Source organism: Fusarium verticillioides, chromosome 3 (assembly GCF_000149555.1).
Source record: "Fusarium verticillioides 7600 chromosome 3, whole genome shotgun sequence".
Classification (NCBI taxonomy): domain Eukaryota; kingdom Fungi; phylum Ascomycota; class Sordariomycetes; order Hypocreales; family Nectriaceae; genus Fusarium; species Fusarium verticillioides.
The window spans coordinates 623,548-640,223 of record NC_031677.1 but is presented as its reverse complement, the minus strand read 5'-3'; the positions used below and the strand labels follow the sequence as shown (position 1 = coordinate 640,223).

The following is a 16,676-nucleotide window of genomic DNA, read 5'->3' as shown; positions in this document are numbered from 1 at the left end:
GATATCGTAATTATAGTTAACATCGCTATATGCTATATTCATTCGTCACACCCTGGATGTAAATGGCAAACAAAAGTAATCCATGAGCTAAGACAAATTGGGAAGCATTGTGCGGGACAGGACCACCATTCCGACAGCTGATCGGCACACGCGTAGCCGAGCAGATATCTGACTGAGGGGCCAAGCCCAATAACAACTCTCCGTCCCATCGCCATACCAGCTTTTCAACCATAAGGTCATGTCATGGTCGGAGTGCCAGGTCGTTCGAAAGCTTGCCATACCTGCAAGAGTCGTAAGCTTGGGGTAAGTTCTTACATTTGTCAGTCAAGTATCTGTCTGCTGATTTACTTCCAGTGTGATCAGCTTCGCCCCTGGTGTCGCCGATGCACCCGGGCTGGACTCAGCTGTGGTGGCTATGAAAGGCCTCCAATATTCGTCAACAGGACCCAAGATGGCCACAGCGCTCTGCCGTCTAGATCGTATTCTCCCCCACGTGCCTTGGACCAGATTGCGGTATCAACGCCTTTACTTGACCTATCACTCGAACGCACAGCAGCGGAGTCGAGGTACCTGTTTCTCTACTGGCGCTTCCTCCTCCCCAATAATGGACAGATGTTCTCTCTGCAGGCCACTAGGCATTCGACTACGGGGTGGATACAAGTCGTGCAAGACTTGGCCAAAAACGATAAGGGCGTTCGTGCTGGGCTTCTCGCCAACGCACTGGCGTTGGTTGGGCAGCAAATGAAACAGTTATCTGTCGTTATGGAGGCATTTCATATGTACTCCAAGGCGCTGCAGATCCTGGCTCGGTGTTTGCCGCATATCAAACAGGAACAGACGACAGAAGAACCTAGGCTAATGACATCTGCGCTTCTCGCAGCATTTGAGGTACTGTTAATCCCCGTGCTGTTGTCCTCCCATGTTGACTGACCCGCGCAGTTACTTCAAGTATCTAATGGCCGTCAATCTTGCCTCCACGGAATAACCTGGCTTCGTCACTCGACAGGACAAAAAGCCATTATCCTTGCCAGAGGTCCAGAGAGCTACAAAGAAGGCATTGCTCACCAGCTATTTGCAGACGGTCGCCTACATCTGGTACGAGAGATACTGGTAATCTCAACCCCACACTAAGATTCGTCTCTAGATTTATCCTGAAATTCATAACCGTAAACGGTCGGCCTTTGACACCCAAGGGTGGAAGTCCATACCATGGTCCACGGTACCAAAGACTCCGAAGGACGAGTTGGTGGACATACTTCTGGAGATTCCTGGTCTCCTGGAAGACCTTGAGCGAGAACCTGCTGATGCCACACAGCAGGAGTCATTGCATAAGCAGCTGCAGGAAAGATGCCGAATTTGCCGCGAAGATCTACGCAACTGGTGCAATTCTCTCGGCGATGCTAGTGTCAGCTTCGCCGAAGGGTTGATATCGATCCCTGCAACCCAGGATTCCTCTCTGTCCCCAAAAGACTTTGCCATGGCTCATTTGGGCATGATCTACTGGGCGACTTGCAGCCTCCTGTACCAAATCATGGCCGATGACACTACGGCTTGGCTGTACTGCCGTAAAGTCTTGCTCATGGTTCCCTTCTTTCAGAGGCCTGATATGGGGGCCATCTTCATCAACTTTGTGGGGTTTCCGGTTAGTGTGGTCGTAAGCTTTGTCGCAAGACAAGAACATGCTGCCTTTGAGACGTCGAAAGAGTTACTCTACAGGATATTTACGGACCCAAGTCACGGCAGCCAGCTACGAGCATTCTTTGAGACGTGGCCGTGGCAGAGCGCTAATGAGACACGAGTGGTCATGAATAGAGCGAAACCAAGAACTAAATAACTTACTCACGCGCGATATTATAACGCTGAGGCTCCATGTGCAAACCCATGTCATGTCTACTCTACATCCACACTTGCAATTGTCACGCCGTTGCCATTATTTCCAAGATCCGTGACCGATCTACCGTTCTGAGCCGCTTCCATCTCTTCAGGTGAAGGTAGGTTGACAATCATTAAATAGAGAATGTTCTAGCTCTTCGTCAGCTAACAATCTGTCTAGAACTTTACATCGGGTGGCATACACGATTAATTCGACGCTGTCCGTTCTCTAACAGCTCAGACTGATCCTGAAGCTGTTGCAGTTGTATCTCGTATGCACTCTCATATTGCTGGATATAGGCTTGCTGCTCTTCAGCCGTAAGATCCATGCCTTGGAGCATAGAGATGAGATTTGCCATCTGGGCAGACTGTTGGTCCCGAATCAGCTGTTCCTGATCGGCCATGGCAGAGCGCATACTTTCTTTTTGCTTTTGAAGGTCTGGTGTCAGCTTGCCCCCAGATAAGAGGCCAAGTAAGCCACCGTTAGAGACAGGATGATTTGGGTCGAGGAAGCGGTTCGAGAAAGGCTTTTGCGGAGTGGTGGAGAGTATATCTCCATTACTCTCAGAGGCCTGCGTAAATCTAGAGTCAGCGAACGAGACTAAAGGGCAATGTGTAAGAGTGATGCTGCCTACGTAGCGTGCTTGAGCTCGCTGATCAAAGTAGTTGTTCAGCTTGGCAAACACCGCTTTCTTCTTGTATGAGTTCTGAGTCGTCCGCTCAATGGTTGGGTAGACAAGAGTCGCAACAGAGTCGGGGAGATCGTCTTGGCCGTGGGACACACCAGCCGAAGGATTTCGCAGGTTTCTTCTGGTCTTGGACGAGGCTCCAGCTGTCGACTTATGCTTCAACATGGCTTGCACTGGGTCAGTCTTTTCTTTGTTGCTGGTGGAGATGGGATTGTAGGACATGAGGAGACAATACAGTCCTCGCGGCTGGAAGAAACTGATATTTGCTCGATCCATGAACGAGTTGGTTCTATTTAAAGATCAGTCACAAGAACGAGAGAGAAACTAACAACCTTACTTCCATCGAGTCTCCGTCTTAGCGACAATCCCGGCGACGATCTGCACGGCAGTGGAAACCCCTAGAGCGATGTGATTGGGAATGAATCCGGTGCCTATAGCAGCCACCTGGATGGCATAGAGCCATTTAGACGCTTGGGCAGCTTTGTTGATAGATCGTATGAGTGCGAGGAATGTTTCTTGATCAATACCAAAAGCCTGAAGATCAGGCGCGTATGCCTCTACGAAACCCCGTTCTTTGTTTCCGGGGCGTCTCTGGGGGATGACAACTGGGCTTCTCAGCCGAAGTGGTGATGGGGCAACACCCAAGCCAGAATGGCTGGTTAAGAAGCTGTCCAAAGTCGAGTCTGAAGTTTGCTCCATGTCTTCGTGCTCATCCCCGGAATGGTCGTTGTAGGAGAAAGGATTGGGGTTCGAAGTCATGATGATAGTTTCGTGATATAGTGATTAGGGATGGGTTTATTTGTTGGCATCAAGAAGAGGGAGGGTTCTTTTTAAATACTTTTTCCAAGCCAGTCCCAGCCCGTCGGCGTTGAACAGTGTTTTTTGGAAGGATTCTGCGGTGCGTCATGGGTTGGCCTACATCTACGGCTAGGGGTATAAACGGCATGCTGACATGGTGTGCTTAGTGCATTGCATATTTACGAAACAGTACCTCCAAAACGCATAATCCCATAATTTACTAGATCCACTCTGGCTCCAAGTACGAGAACCACCCAAATCTGGCCCTTGCTTAAGAATATTGCTATCAATTAGCAGGCTCCATTGAGAAGAGACAACTTCGGATAATCTAGTTGATACTGTTATCTTCAGGTCTTACTCGAAGAGGTATATATCTGAAAGTATCCAATTTAATATACCGGAGCAACTTAATACTTATCTCAAACAAACTCGCCCTAGCTACAGTCCTCATTACAGCGTATATTTAAATCGCGCTCAAGATTATAATCATGGTCATTATAACTGTGTCCATATGTTTCCTGGCATGAATACAGTGGGAGGCTCAATCAAGTCTATCTGAAAACCAACATAGTAACGAATCTCGTCCGTATCCCAGGGTATAGGGATAATGCTAAGGAAGTTCAAGAATGGCTTACCTCCCTTCCGATAGTTGATCATGCTTATCTGTGTTTCTCTTTTCTCCTCCACATTTGTCTTGAGGCTGTACACAGTACCGTCATCCACATATGGCCTTGGGGAACCTCTTTCAACCTTGCCGTCTGGCGATTGGAGAAACCGACAGTTTCTACCAAGAGCCTCATGTCGACTATACCCCGTCAGAGTCTGAAAGCTGTCAGAGACGTAAACTATAGGACAGTCTTCAAGCGTAATATCGCAGACGACAAAGGAACATGACATGTCGATTTGGCCGATATCGAATTGGGAATTCTTCCGAGTGATAGCCAGCATGAGTACCTTGAGGGCGTCAAATCCACTTTTGCTGTAGATGTTTATCGGTCTGGGTATTGGGGCAGTAGGTATTTGGGCCTTGACTTCGTGATGTGTCGACTCAAGGGAGGCTTTGGGAGAAGCAACATTGTTCGTAGACGATTGGTCCGCCTGCTTGTCTTGATTCGTGGCTGGGTCCGGGGTCTTGGCGCCAGGCTGAGTGTTAGAAGGGCTCCCAGACTCTAAATCGACGAATGTATCTGCCGGTCCCAGCATTGAATTTTCCTGCCACATTGGCATGGTTTCTTCATCCTTTGGTAAATCAGAATTGAATGGATAGACGATAAACTGAGGATGGTCTGTTTCACTAAATAACCCCACGTATTTCTTTCCATTGGATGGTACTGTGCTGTTGTTGTCGTTGAGTTGGCGTGATGATGCTGTACCTGGCGACCTATGTTGTGTATCGAGCTCATCGCAGGCTTTAGAATGATCTAAAGTCGGGGATCCAGGGAACGATGCTGGAGGTGAGTCACAGAATGATTCTGTATACTCGAGAAAACGCTTCATTGCAAAGTTGGCCTCTGTTCCATACCATTCAGAGCCTTTACAGCCTGCGACACTAGCCAATTCGATACGATCGTTATCTAAAGCTTGTAATCTTGGCTTGATGTGTTTGAACTCCTCTTTGAAGTCTGTTTCGAATGTTTTGGTGCGTTCGTTTATTGATGCAATAGTAGAACTAAGGGCAAGAGAGTTAGGAAAGGATAACCACAGATGTCACGGCGCGCTTACAATGTCATAACACTCAACGCCATATCTAACGATACTTTATATGCCGTAATCGTGTCCCTGAAAAGCTGGATTTCCTTATCTCTGAATGCCCAGGCCATTTGCTTCCAGACTCGGACTTGGACGGTCCCATTTCTTGAGGTCTGGGTGAAGCCCTGCAGCAAGGAAGTGAACTCGTCAAATATGTTCAAACAATTTTCCAAGGGCGCTTTTATGCTGGCGCAGAGGTCGAGGTGGCCAGATAGTTTATCCTGGATATTCGTGATATGGGCAAGGATCTCATACAGGGCTCTCAAATCGGTCGATAGCGCGGCGACATCCTTTGGGGCATTTTGGAGGGAGTCAATAAATTCATAGAGTCGCTTAGAGCCGTGTAACAGTGCGCCTACAATTCCGACAACACTCGCTGTCACAGAAAGCGGATCAGACATTGCAAAGATGCTTGGTTGGTACAGAATGAAGAAAGTGCTGGGAGTTGGAGGGGGAAATTTACTTACTGTTTCGTGTTTCTATTTTCAGCCGCAGATATCGATTAGCAGGTATTTGCTTTACTGGCATAATTTGCTAAGTGACATGCAACTACTCTGCTTCCAATTGGCTGTTGACTATGAGCGTCTTGCAGTCTGCCTTGTGGCGGCCCAACATGCGACCTGGAAGCCTCGCTGAGAGCCTTGTTAGGTCTTGATGCATAATTGGCTGATTACAATAATATCGTAGTCTCACCGACAATTTCCCTCATCCTCTTCCAAATCTTCACAGTTTCGACAAAATGGAAGTGACCGGCCTCGCCGTTGGTGTTGTCGGACTCGCTGGTCTCTTTAGCGTCTGTTTGGACTCGCTTTCTCGCTTTCAAACTTACCGCGAGTCGAATTCTGAATCCCATGTATTGGATACACGCTTCCGAGCGGCTAGAGCTCGATTTGAACAATGGGGAGTCAGTGTTGGCATCTCCAATGGGCGACTACAGCCCGATCACCATCGTGGACTCGACAACAAAGAGGCGGCGAATCTGATTGAGAGCATCTTGGAAATCATAGCAAAGACTATCTGCGATGAGTCAATGCTCCAAAGAAGTCGCACCGGAACCAGATTACAAAGCGGGCAGTTTGGAGGGTTATCACAGTCTAGAGGCAAGCGATTGAAATGGGCCCTTGGTGGAAAAGAGAATCGCACCGAGCAGGTCGACGTCTTTGAGAAGCTGGTGCAGCAACTTTATAATCTGATTTCGCCAGAGGACAAAAGCCAAAAAATTGAAGGATTGGAGAGCACAGCATGGGTAGAGGATATTCGTCAAATGTTAACCAAGATCGAGAAGGGGATCAAGTGTAAGTCTTGCCACCTCACACTATTCGGTATCACTTGGCTAAGACAAACAAGTTGAAGAGCAGCGCGATGTGTTATCATGGCTCGGAAAATCCGCTCCAAACGATAAATACGAAGATTCCTTGGCCAATCGCGTCGACACAACATGCGAATGGATATTTGAAAGACCTGCGTTTAAGTCGTGGCTCTCACCAGTGGACTCAACTAGGCCAAGTGTGCTATGGATAAACGGGCCTGCAGGATTTGGAAAGACCGTTTTGACTGCTCATATCGTTCACCACTTATCTGAGGCCCTCGAAACGCCTGTGTCCCATTTCTTCTTCACATCTGATCACGAAAGTCGAGAAGATCCATTCTCCGCTCTGAGATCATGGCAACGTCAAGTTTCTGCAAAGACCAACAACGCATTTGAATGTATTCGTCGCGCCTGGGAGAATGACTCCTCCGAACATGCCTCTAGAAGAACTCTGGTTGCCCTGTTTAAGCAAATGATCACAGCAGTACCAGGTTGCGTGTTCGTCGCAGACGGACTAGATGAGTGTTGTCAGCTGAGCAATGGCGACGCATCTGTTGCCAGGTTCTTACGAGACATCATAGGTGCTATAGCAGGCGCCGACGTCAAGCTTCTCCTCGTAAGTCGAGGCGAGCCTGAAATCAGAGAGGCTCTTGTGGAGCATAAAGAAACTTTGTTAGAGTACAGAATCGGTACGAATGATGTTCAGGCCGACACGGCCACCTTTTCCCAGTCGGTCGTCAATAGGAAGCTCATTGGCAAAAGCGAGGATCTGCGGTTAGCTATCTCAAAGTCCATGACAGATCGGTGTCAAGGACAGTTTCTGTGGATCAAAATGCAAGAGCAGTCTTTGCGAAACACAATGAGCAAGAAGCGACTTCAGGAAGTGGTGAGCAATACGCCTTCCGGTCTTAATCGCCTTTATGATCAAAACTGGAGTAGGATCATGAACATGTCGGATCAGGACAGAGATCGAACCTTGGCTCTTCTACGTTGGACTGCATTCACATTCCACTCTCTTCCTATCTATGCAGTCGTTAAAGCTGTGCTAATCGATCAGTTTGAAGAACTGGACCCTAACGATTACCCCGAGAATGTCGACGACGAGTATATTGCAGGCGAGATACTTGGACTCTGCGGCCCCCTCGTGGAAGTCCACGACCGGAAGAATTCATCGCCAGAATATGGGAAACTTCACATACCACATTTCTCCGTACGCCAATATCTTCTTGAACATCTGCCGGCCCCACTCTGGATGCAACCCAAGGACATAACAAACATGGAATGCGAAACGATTCATCATACAGCCATAGCACGGAGTTGCATTCAATATCTGAGCTTGCCGCAAGTTTGGGAAGAGGATGAAGACTCTGAGATTTATCCGACAAGCTTCCTTCTCTATGCGGCGGCTTTCTGTTTTCGGCACGCCAACTTAGGCTTCATGGATCCATCGCTTATAGACCTTTCAAAGGCATTTCTGAAAAGGAACAATCCTTGTTATATCGCGTTAGGAAACTACATTGCTAAACGTCAGGGCTCAGTATCGGTTTCGAAGTCAATCCTTCAGTTGCGGCTTCGCCCTTTTGAACTAGTATTGCATAAAGGGTGGATAGAAATGGCAGATCATCTGTTTGACGATGCAGAGGTCAATGAGATTGGTGCTCTTGGACGCACACCGATTTTTTGGGCGTGCTTATCCGGCTCAGCAAAATTAGTGAATATGCTTATTCGACACGGTGCCGACTTGAACATAACAGACATCAATGGATTGACATGCCTCGACGCAGCAGCATCCTGTGGTTTTGAAGAAATTGTCAGGATCCTGGTGGAGTCGAATGTCAACTGGTCATCACGTAGTAAGTATGGCATCACGCCTTTACATTCTGCCGCGGAAGGGGGCAATACGAGATGCTACCAGTACTTACTGGAGCAGGGAGCTGATGTCAGGATCGGAAACGTGGATGGCGCTAATGTTATACACCGCGCATGTCTATTAGCTGGCCGTGCTGAAGTATTAAGATTTATTCTTCAGAATGGGCCTGACACTTTAGCAACAGATGATCAGTGCAGCTTAGGCTCGCCGCTGATGCTTGTAGCTAAGAACGGTGATATCGACATGGCCAAGGTTCTCTTCGAGTTTGGAGCCGTTTCTTCCTTGTTAATTCAATCTTGTAGCGGGGAATTGCCCCTTCAAGCTGCAGCATCTTCAGGTCATATCGAGCTAGTGGAGTTCTTTCTAGAGCACGGTGCAGCAACGACACTGTCCATTCCGAACAACGATGGCGACACGGCGCTTCATCTTGCGTGCGCTGTGACAGGGCGCGATAAGATCATTAGTATTCTTCTTCGCCCAGGCGTCGAGGAGTCGATGCTGATGGAGAACGAGGAAGGCAACATACCACTACATGTGGCGTCTAAAACTGGTCACGCCAGTTATATCAGGTTGATACTTCAATACTCAGAGCCAGAACACCAACGTCTTCTGGAAATGCAGAACAAGAAACTGAACACGCCTTTATGTCTTGCATCTGCTTTGGGTAATGTGGCTGTCGTCCGCGAATTGCTCAACTTTGGGGCTCAGACACTCCTTTCAGTTTCCAATCAAATGGGTGAGACGGCTTTGTTTGTTGCAGCACTCCTCGGGGATGCAGACGTCGTGAGGGCACTACTGGATTATGGGGCAGAAAATGCTCTTGACATCATCGAGGCTTGTGGTAGCGGTACATTATTGGCGGCGACAGTCGGAGGATCCAGTGAGGTTGTCAAGGAACTACTCTCCCATGGTGCAGGAAGAACTGTCGCATGTTCAAACTTGCAAGGCGAGAGGCCTTTACATGCCGCCACGCTTCAGGGCAATGTCGAACTCTTGAAGCTTCTTCTCGAAGTGCCTGGTGTCTCTGTGAATCAGAAGACTACGTATGGATTCTCGCCTCTGTTTATAGCATCAAGAAACGGATATTTTGGCATGGTAGAGTTACTCCTTTCCGTTGATTCAGTCGATAAAGACACCGAAAATTGGCTGGGCCTGAGCCCTTTATTCGCAGCAGTGGCGAATGGGCATTTGGAGGTCACAAAACTCCTCCTCTCCGAAGGATGTCATGTACAACAAGGAGTCAGCATCGGCCGAGACTTGCTCTGGTGGGCTCAACGCTCTAATAAACCAGACTTGATACAACTACTGAAAACACAGGAAGCTCTCCACGGTACCGCCAGCGGCTCATTCAGGACTCTACCTGGTCCATTTCTCAACTTGGAGCCTCTCGCTCGAGACGCGGAGACTGTAGCCTGCGAACCCAGTTTCTTCTGGTGTTATGTCTGCACCTTAAGTGTACGGGATGACCAAAGATTTCGTTGTGAGGAGTGCAAAACCTTTATGTTTCTATGCGCAGAATGCTTTACTAGAGGTTTTCAACTATGTCCGAGATCGCATGCTCTAGATCCACCTAAATAGCTTGGTTAACTTAGAGTCATACGGGAATAGAGAGTTGGTAAAACACAGAATGTTAATCAATATGGCCTATAAAGGTGTTTATATGCATTAGGCACAAGTCCGCACAGGCGCCCAAGGCGGCCGCATTGGACCATTGAACAGAAGACAACGACAAAACATCCCGGAGGCTCGGGTATATACTCCAGCCCGAAGTTAGAGATATTATAGGTATTAAATTGTAGCTTAAGCCTTTCTTGTCCCAGAACTTGGCCCCGATACCACGGCCTTTAGTCTTTGACAGGGTATAATAGTTTGTCGACATAGTGCCGCTCCGCAAGTCCGTCCACATGCTCGTTTTAGGTGATGTTGTCGGCTAATGCCAATGTATGAATTAGTAATCTTGGTTTCACTGTCTATTGTTCTTTTGCTGAAAGGGAGATAATATATATCTAATGTATCGTTGACGGTTACTGTGTAAACAATAAACTCGGTACAGGTTGTATGCATTGCGTGCCAAAAAACGTAGGCTGACTCAGGTTCTAAAAGTGCAGCGTAATCAAGAATTGCAGTTTGTCTTACTAATATTGCTTGTCGGATAGTTTAATTTGACCCTCATCGTAATCCTTCTCGTCTGCATCTACTGCTGGGTTGTGAACTTGCTTCGCTTTCGCAATTGATCTCCATAGCGGAAGAGATACCAGAACCCAGCAATACCAAGTATGCACAAACCGCCCAATAGACTACAGCCTTTCCCGATTCCCAGGTTCAGGTAGAGAGGCCTACCAAACAGGATAGCAGCTGCGGCAAACGAACTTCTCAAAGCATCATTGGCGGCGAAAAGACTAGCCGCGTAATGAGGATATCCCAATGGGAGATAGATGAAGATCCCAGAGCCCACAACAAATGAGAAGCCGCAGTAAATGACAATACCCATCGTTGGCACCTCCCAGGGAATTGACTCTCTTGCGCCCCAGCCAAATAAGAACATGCCAATTGGCGCACCAAAGACACCAAGCAGCCCAGGACGTAAGAAGGTCTCGGGGATATCATATGATCCGAGTGCTTTGAATCGCTTTTCGATGCATAAACGATACCAACATAGGTACCATATGATGCCAATAATACACGCAACTAAAACGCATACAAAAACAGCGCTTGTTTCTCCTAGGTTCATCCCATAGATCTTGGGATAGACAAGTGGGAAAACCTCGAAGAAGGAGTAGTATATTCCATAAGTAAAGGAAGTCTTCACGGAGGGGTTAGATGTAAGACAGGTAACTTTGTCAAGGCAGCTTACGTAAATGTTCACAAACGCGATTGAAGGATCCTTGAGGGAGATCTCAAATGGCTTAATCAGCGCCGCTTTTATGGCATCCCTGGGTTTCACCGCCCTCAACGCAATGGACGTTGCGTCAATGTATTTCTCCGAGCCAGCGTCTTCGCTCAGCAGTTTCGATCTGCGGTACAGCAACGTCGGTGTAGATGTCTCGGGTAAGAAGACAACGAGGAGGACGAAGACAAAGCACGAGAGCCACAGCAGCTCCCACATAGACCATCGCCATCTATTGCTGGTTAGAAGAGGTCCAAATTTTACAGAATCAGGAGTAGCTCACCCTTTGACAACAACTGAGAAGCCTGAAAGCAATGGGCCAAGTGCCGGGCCACAATACATAGCGCCTGACCACGCCGCTAGACTGTATGGGATGTAGATAACGGAGAACTATTCGGCAGGTAATTAGTCGCTAGAAAGTACGATGGCACTTGAGAAGATTAGGCGTTACCATGTCGGTGAGGCTCGCAGCGCCAGTGGCGAGGCATGGGCTTCCAAAGAAGCCTTGCAGGAAACGAATGACAAGGAATCCGGCAAAGCTCTCTGTCAATGCCGCTCCAATACAGAGAAGATTGAAGATGGCAAAAGTAATAATGTAGATCGGGTTACGGCCGATGTAGGGGATTTCGCTGAGCGGAGAAAAAAGAAGCGGCCCAAATCCATCTGTAGATTATCATCAGCCTATATCAAAATATCATAGCGGTGATTGAGAAGAACACACATCCGAGAACGTAGAGGGCGAGACCTAGCGACGCGGCTGTTTCTGTGACGTCGAACTCTTGCATGACTTGTCTACACGCCGACTTAGTGTACCGTCCTCATATGTAACAAATCTTCAACGTACCCGACGCTTGGAACGTAAATCGACGACCCGCAATAGATGGTAAAAGTGTATAAGCTATTGAAAAGAGTTTTAGTTTCAGCACGTGATGGGGATTCACTGAACCAGATATAAACTTACCAGATCAGGGCGGCCACCGCAGTCTTCCTCATCGTAGACCAATTGTGAGGATTCTCGGGATCATCGTCTGATTTCCTGGTTTCTGACGTGAGAAAGGCAGAAAGAAAGATTAACAGAGTAATACTCATCACTTACCATCCAACAAGTATGCAACCATCCTCAATCTGAGGATTGGAGTGTGAGGATTCGCTGCTTGCTTCCTTGGGATACTCATATTTGTAGTTCTTCAATGCGAGGAATCGATTTCTTGTTGCTAACCTGACAATCGTGCCCAGGGCCGTGGTCCGGAAATACTGTGCTGTCATGCTGACAATGTAGTGATGATGACTCTAAAATGTGTGAAGTGTTGGTGTTGTATCCTCTCAAGATATGAGGTAGCCTACGTGTTTTGCTTTATACTAAAATTCTTGTCCGAACTTTCAGCTGCTTTCTTTAATACAGTCCGATTAATGTGAGGGTATTCGGGACGACCAGAGGGTTTCGCCCCGCCCTTAGGCAATTCGGGTTTTGGGTGGAGCCCCCCTGTATGCCGAAGCAATTCACCATGGATGACCACTTTCGGGGAAGAGAGCGAACAGATGTCCGAGTACGTACTTGGTCTATCACTTTTATTGATAGTAGACTAGATGATACATAGAAAAACAAATCACCGAGAAAGCTCTAGCACCGCTTTTGCTCTTTAATATTTTTCATTTGTTTACTCATCAGCTCAGTCCATGCCACTACAGCTTCACTTTACGATCTTTAATACAACACGTCCTCCACTGTCTCCCCTCATGTCAAATCCCTCAGAGCATCAAGCCACTCTTCTTCAAATAAATCCCCAATGGTGGTGTCTTGCTGACCTGCAGAGACTTCAGTATAGGCGGACTGAAACTGCAAGGTGACCATCTCAGTTTGGAGAATGGAATTGGCGATTCTCTTGAGTTCTAGTAATATCTTCTTGGCCCTCGGCCATATGCCCTCATAATGCCTGAGCGTGCCAAGGCAAACGCGGATCCGGGATCGGGCTACTTCGGCTTCATCTTCTGGTAGTGCCGACTTGCAAGCTACGAGGTGAGCAATGGTGCAGCAGGCAACCATACAGATGACGAAAGGGGATAGCTGGGCTGAGCCGACGGGAAGGATGATAAGGCACTGGTTCTGCTTGCGGATGGCTTGCAAGAGCTTTTGCAGATGTGACTGACGGTTCAGTCCGCTTCCACCGCTGATTCCTAAGAACAGCGGAGGGGGAGGCGACCCGCAGCTTGAGATTGCTTCAATAGGGTCATATCGAAGGGTGGAGAAGGGCCTGTGTATGTAAGCGAGACATCTATGATTCTTTTGGTCAGCTCGATTGCGCAACTAGCTAAAAACATATGCGATTTCTTCTCTTACGTGTACATCATCATATGTGATTGGAAAATCAGCTGATCCAAAAAGGCAGGCCGAACATCGAGATCTCGTTTACTTGGCGGTAGCATGGCAAACCAGCCAGCGATCTTGGCCTCGAGGTCATCACACAGTGTCTCTGCTTTAGATGTCGTCTTGAACTTGAGCGATGCGTGGAGTGTGGTAGCAAATATTACACTTGCATCGATGTAGTATGCAAACGATGAAAACGATTTTTCTTGCATGTCGTACTCGCGGTTATGATACTCTGCAAATGTCGTTCTTGTCGGCAGGATAAGCTTTGTAGTTTCAGTTTAGCAATGAAGACATTGATACTGGGATATGTCCGGGCGAATCACCATTTCATTGTACTCCTTATCTTCGCATGGTAGTTCCACGTCGAAGCTCATGTCCTTCAGCCTCAAGGTATAGTCCTGTCGGATAACGGCAAAGTTTGCGTCGCTCACGTACAACATCCACATTGTGCGCCTCCAACTTTCTGCGAGCACCGGATCGCTTTCAGAAACAATGTCTGCAAGTGCCTTGGTATCCATGCCAATGAGGTTTGCTTGGTGCATTGCCTTCAATAGTAGTTCATCGGCAGGGCCCTGCTCCGCGCACATGCTCTTTGCCAATGCCGTGAGTAGGGTCGCCTGCACGGTGAATCCATCTATCTGTTCCGTCTGCCCCAAAAGAGAATCTTGGATTCCAATGGCAGGGTTGCCTCGTGTAGAAAGAGCCAATATGTTGAACAGCAGCCATGACATGCTGAATGTTAGGGTATCCAGCGGCATACCTCGCTTCAAGAGCTGACCTCGGCAGGATAAAAGGATGACAAGGGTGAAAGTTCTCATAATACAAATCGATAAGCTCGATTCCCCCATCGTGTTGACTCTCCATCACTCCAAAGCTTGAGAGTGACTCCGATGGTGGCTGTTGTAGTTCCGGACCAAGCGATGTAAGGCTATCGGTGGGTGTCAAATTATGCGGCTGGAAATCTTGAGCCCACGTTTTTCTTGACTTTGCTTTATAGCTACCGCTTCGACGCGATTCGGGAAATGCGCAGTTTCTGGACAGGCCTTGGCATCGGGAGCAAGTAGGACGTGTGCCATCACATTTGAGATGCTGGTTGCGACAAGGAAGGCAGGCAAGCGTCGCTCGAGTTTTGGACCGGCGCTCCATTATAGAAAGAAAGATTTATTTGTTATCCGCTATAAGTTCTTTCGATGCATTGGCTACGCTGTTGATTATCGGACTTTTAGATGGTGATGTCCGTTACAAGCGAGGACTGAGGTAAAAGTCATGCATGATTCAGCCTCCGAAGAGCGGTGCTGCCAAGACAACGCTATGACTCAGCAGAAACTGGGGACAAGCCTACCCTGCATCGCGCCGGTGTTTAGGACACTTAGATGGGATTGGCATGTCTACAAGCGTATAAGCCGGGCCCTTTTCTACGTAGCTGCTAAGTTGGCATATAAGAAAAACCTCGGCGCATTGCTTATATATCTAGCATAGAACGGCAATATTCTAGTTGGCCAACCAGTATCGAATCGAGCACAAGCTGGGCCTCAGAGGATTGTCAACGATAGAGATGGCATACGATACATTGCGGAAAAAGATGCGGCGCTCAAGATTATGGTGCCTGAAAAGCCAAGTGAGCATGAACATAAGATGCAGACAGAAATCGCCAGGTGTATCCAGAATATCTCCCATCCCGTATTCTATTAAAAAGCTTTCGTCCTTCGTGGACATCGCGGTGACCACCGAGTTCTTGTCCATAGAGGTCAGTCAACTTATTACATTGCTCCACCAGGACGGTTCATTTGACAGAATTGATAGATTTGAGTAGCGCGAATCTTATGTGAAGCCTTCGACCTATGGAAGGCGGGTGAACTTGTCATGCCAATGAAGATCGATGAGAGTCTGATTGGAGACAATGTATCTCTCGGCGATTTCGGACTTGCAATTAAATCAGTCACCTGCCATTTATTGTGCCCCCGAGAGAGTTCATGATCAGGACCCGACCTTCGTCACTGACATGTGGAGCTAAATGTGTATTCTAGCAGACCTGTATATGGGCTTTGTTCTTTTCTACGGATCGGGGAACTCTTCCATAGTATCCTGTATAGTCCATGCTTTAGGGCCCCTGCCTACTGCCTGGAAGGTAACCTACTAGACCCTGATGCTGACAGGCAGGGCTGTCATCCTAGGAAAATTAGAGTGCACTGCTAAGTCTACTAACAATAAATCTATAGTCCTACGCACTATACTATACTGTACTGCGCTTGAATACCGGGCACTGGTATAGCTAATGGCTAAAGAGAATCACTAGATCTAGCCAATTAGACACCTTCAATTTTTATAGCTTTGTTTTTATAGGTCCTAAAATTTCATTTTAATATTAGAGTGTGAACTTAAGATAGTTTTACTGTCTTCTCTCTAACTTCACTTATGTTCATTGTTCACTCTAACTAACAACGCAGGGGTCGTCAGTAGTGATTGGTGGTACGATCAGGACTATGAGCTGGATCCTACGGCCTCACTTGAAGCCAAGGTAGCACGGCTACGACCAGGCGTTGATGAAGCAGAGAGAACACTTGTGATATCAGTACTACGCAAAGGGCTTTCGTATCTTCCTCAGGATCGACTAATTGCGAGAGAGCTGCTAGAGGATGCTTCCTTCAAGGATTTGATGCAGGTTTACGGATTATAGAACGTGTATACTAGTAGTCGAGATAATAACAAGTCGTTTTCTGCAATGTCTGTTGTATGAAATACCTTCCTTAGTCGATCGATACAGCTGGTTATTACTTTGAGGTTGGTTAAAAATAGGACAGCATTGCCCGATTGAATAAATTGCTGCCATTCCGCCGTAATTCTTTAACGCTCAGATCCCTGATATGACTTATGAGAGGGCCAGTAAGCCTAAAGGACAACCGTCACTTAGAGCCAACAGTCATCCTCGGCGCTTCCTTGTTTTGGGAATGATCTGATACGCGTAAGGGCCAAAATTGTTTTGACCCGGCCGTCCAAGACAGAGCGTTGAAATACGGATAGCTAATGGGCCATTACCTTCATGGAGAACGGGAATTCAGTGACCTTCTCCTAATCCGGACGTGGCGCGTAACGGTCAAGCAACTTAATAAGACTTATTCTCACTGACCTCGGCT

At 47.6% G+C, this 16,676-nt stretch overlaps 6 protein-coding genes across 6 annotated transcripts; 2 read left to right on the top strand and 4 right to left on the bottom strand.

Annotated features, from left to right (window-relative positions):
* Positions 1–238: 238 nt before the first annotated feature.
* FVEG_12582 (hypothetical protein) lies at positions 239–1,849 on the top strand (the record flags this gene model as incomplete). The annotated part of the gene is made up of 4 exons (XM_018901927.1): positions 239–292; positions 355–888; positions 940–1,095; positions 1,145–1,849. The coding sequence occupies 4 exons, from the start codon at positions 239–241 to the stop codon at positions 1,832–1,834; spliced, it is 1,434 nt and encodes a 477-aa protein (XP_018760533.1). The 3' UTR covers positions 1,835–1,849.
* Positions 1,850–1,878: 29 nt separating this feature from the next.
* FVEG_12583 (hypothetical protein) lies at positions 1,879–3,335 on the bottom strand. The gene is made up of 4 exons (XM_018901928.1): positions 2,899–3,335; positions 2,508–2,850; positions 2,076–2,444; positions 1,879–2,022 (listed from the first exon to the last, which is right to left on the bottom strand). The coding sequence occupies exons 1-4, from the start codon at positions 3,318–3,320 to the stop codon at positions 1,891–1,893; spliced, it is 1,266 nt and encodes a 421-aa protein (XP_018760534.1). The 5' UTR covers positions 3,321–3,335; the 3' UTR covers positions 1,879–1,890.
* A 519-nt stretch (positions 3,336–3,854) lies between these two features.
* Positions 3,855–5,509, bottom strand: FVEG_12584 (hypothetical protein; the record flags this gene model as incomplete). Its single annotated transcript, XM_018901929.1, has 2 exons — positions 3,855–5,028; positions 5,082–5,509. The coding sequence occupies 2 exons, from the start codon at positions 5,507–5,509 to the stop codon at positions 3,855–3,857; spliced, it is 1,602 nt and encodes a 533-aa protein (XP_018760535.1).
* A 338-nt stretch (positions 5,510–5,847) lies between these two features.
* On the top strand, positions 5,848–9,865 carry FVEG_12585 (hypothetical protein; the record flags this gene model as incomplete). Its single annotated transcript, XM_018901930.1, has 2 exons — positions 5,848–6,403; positions 6,456–9,865. 2 exons carry the CDS (start codon positions 5,848–5,850, stop codon positions 9,863–9,865), a joined length of 3,966 nt encoding a protein of 1,321 aa, XP_018760536.1.
* Positions 9,866–10,243: 378 nt separating this feature from the next.
* FVEG_12586 (hypothetical protein) lies at positions 10,244–12,527 on the bottom strand. Its single transcript, XM_018901931.1, has 8 exons — positions 12,271–12,527; positions 12,136–12,210; positions 12,019–12,072; positions 11,896–11,966; positions 11,626–11,837; positions 11,458–11,564; positions 11,142–11,406; positions 10,244–11,090 (listed from the first exon to the last, which is right to left on the bottom strand). Exons 1-8 carry the CDS (start codon positions 12,438–12,440, stop codon positions 10,482–10,484), a joined length of 1,563 nt encoding a protein of 520 aa, XP_018760537.1. The 5' UTR covers positions 12,441–12,527; the 3' UTR covers positions 10,244–10,481.
* Positions 12,528–12,726: 199 nt separating this feature from the next.
* Positions 12,727–14,798, bottom strand: FVEG_12587 (hypothetical protein). The gene is made up of 3 exons (XM_018901932.1): positions 13,866–14,798; positions 13,513–13,805; positions 12,727–13,447 (listed from the first exon to the last, which is right to left on the bottom strand). Exons 1-3 carry the CDS (start codon positions 14,388–14,390, stop codon positions 12,910–12,912), a joined length of 1,356 nt encoding a protein of 451 aa, XP_018760538.1. The 5' UTR covers positions 14,391–14,798; the 3' UTR covers positions 12,727–12,909.
* Positions 14,799–16,676: the final 1,878 nt, after the last annotated feature.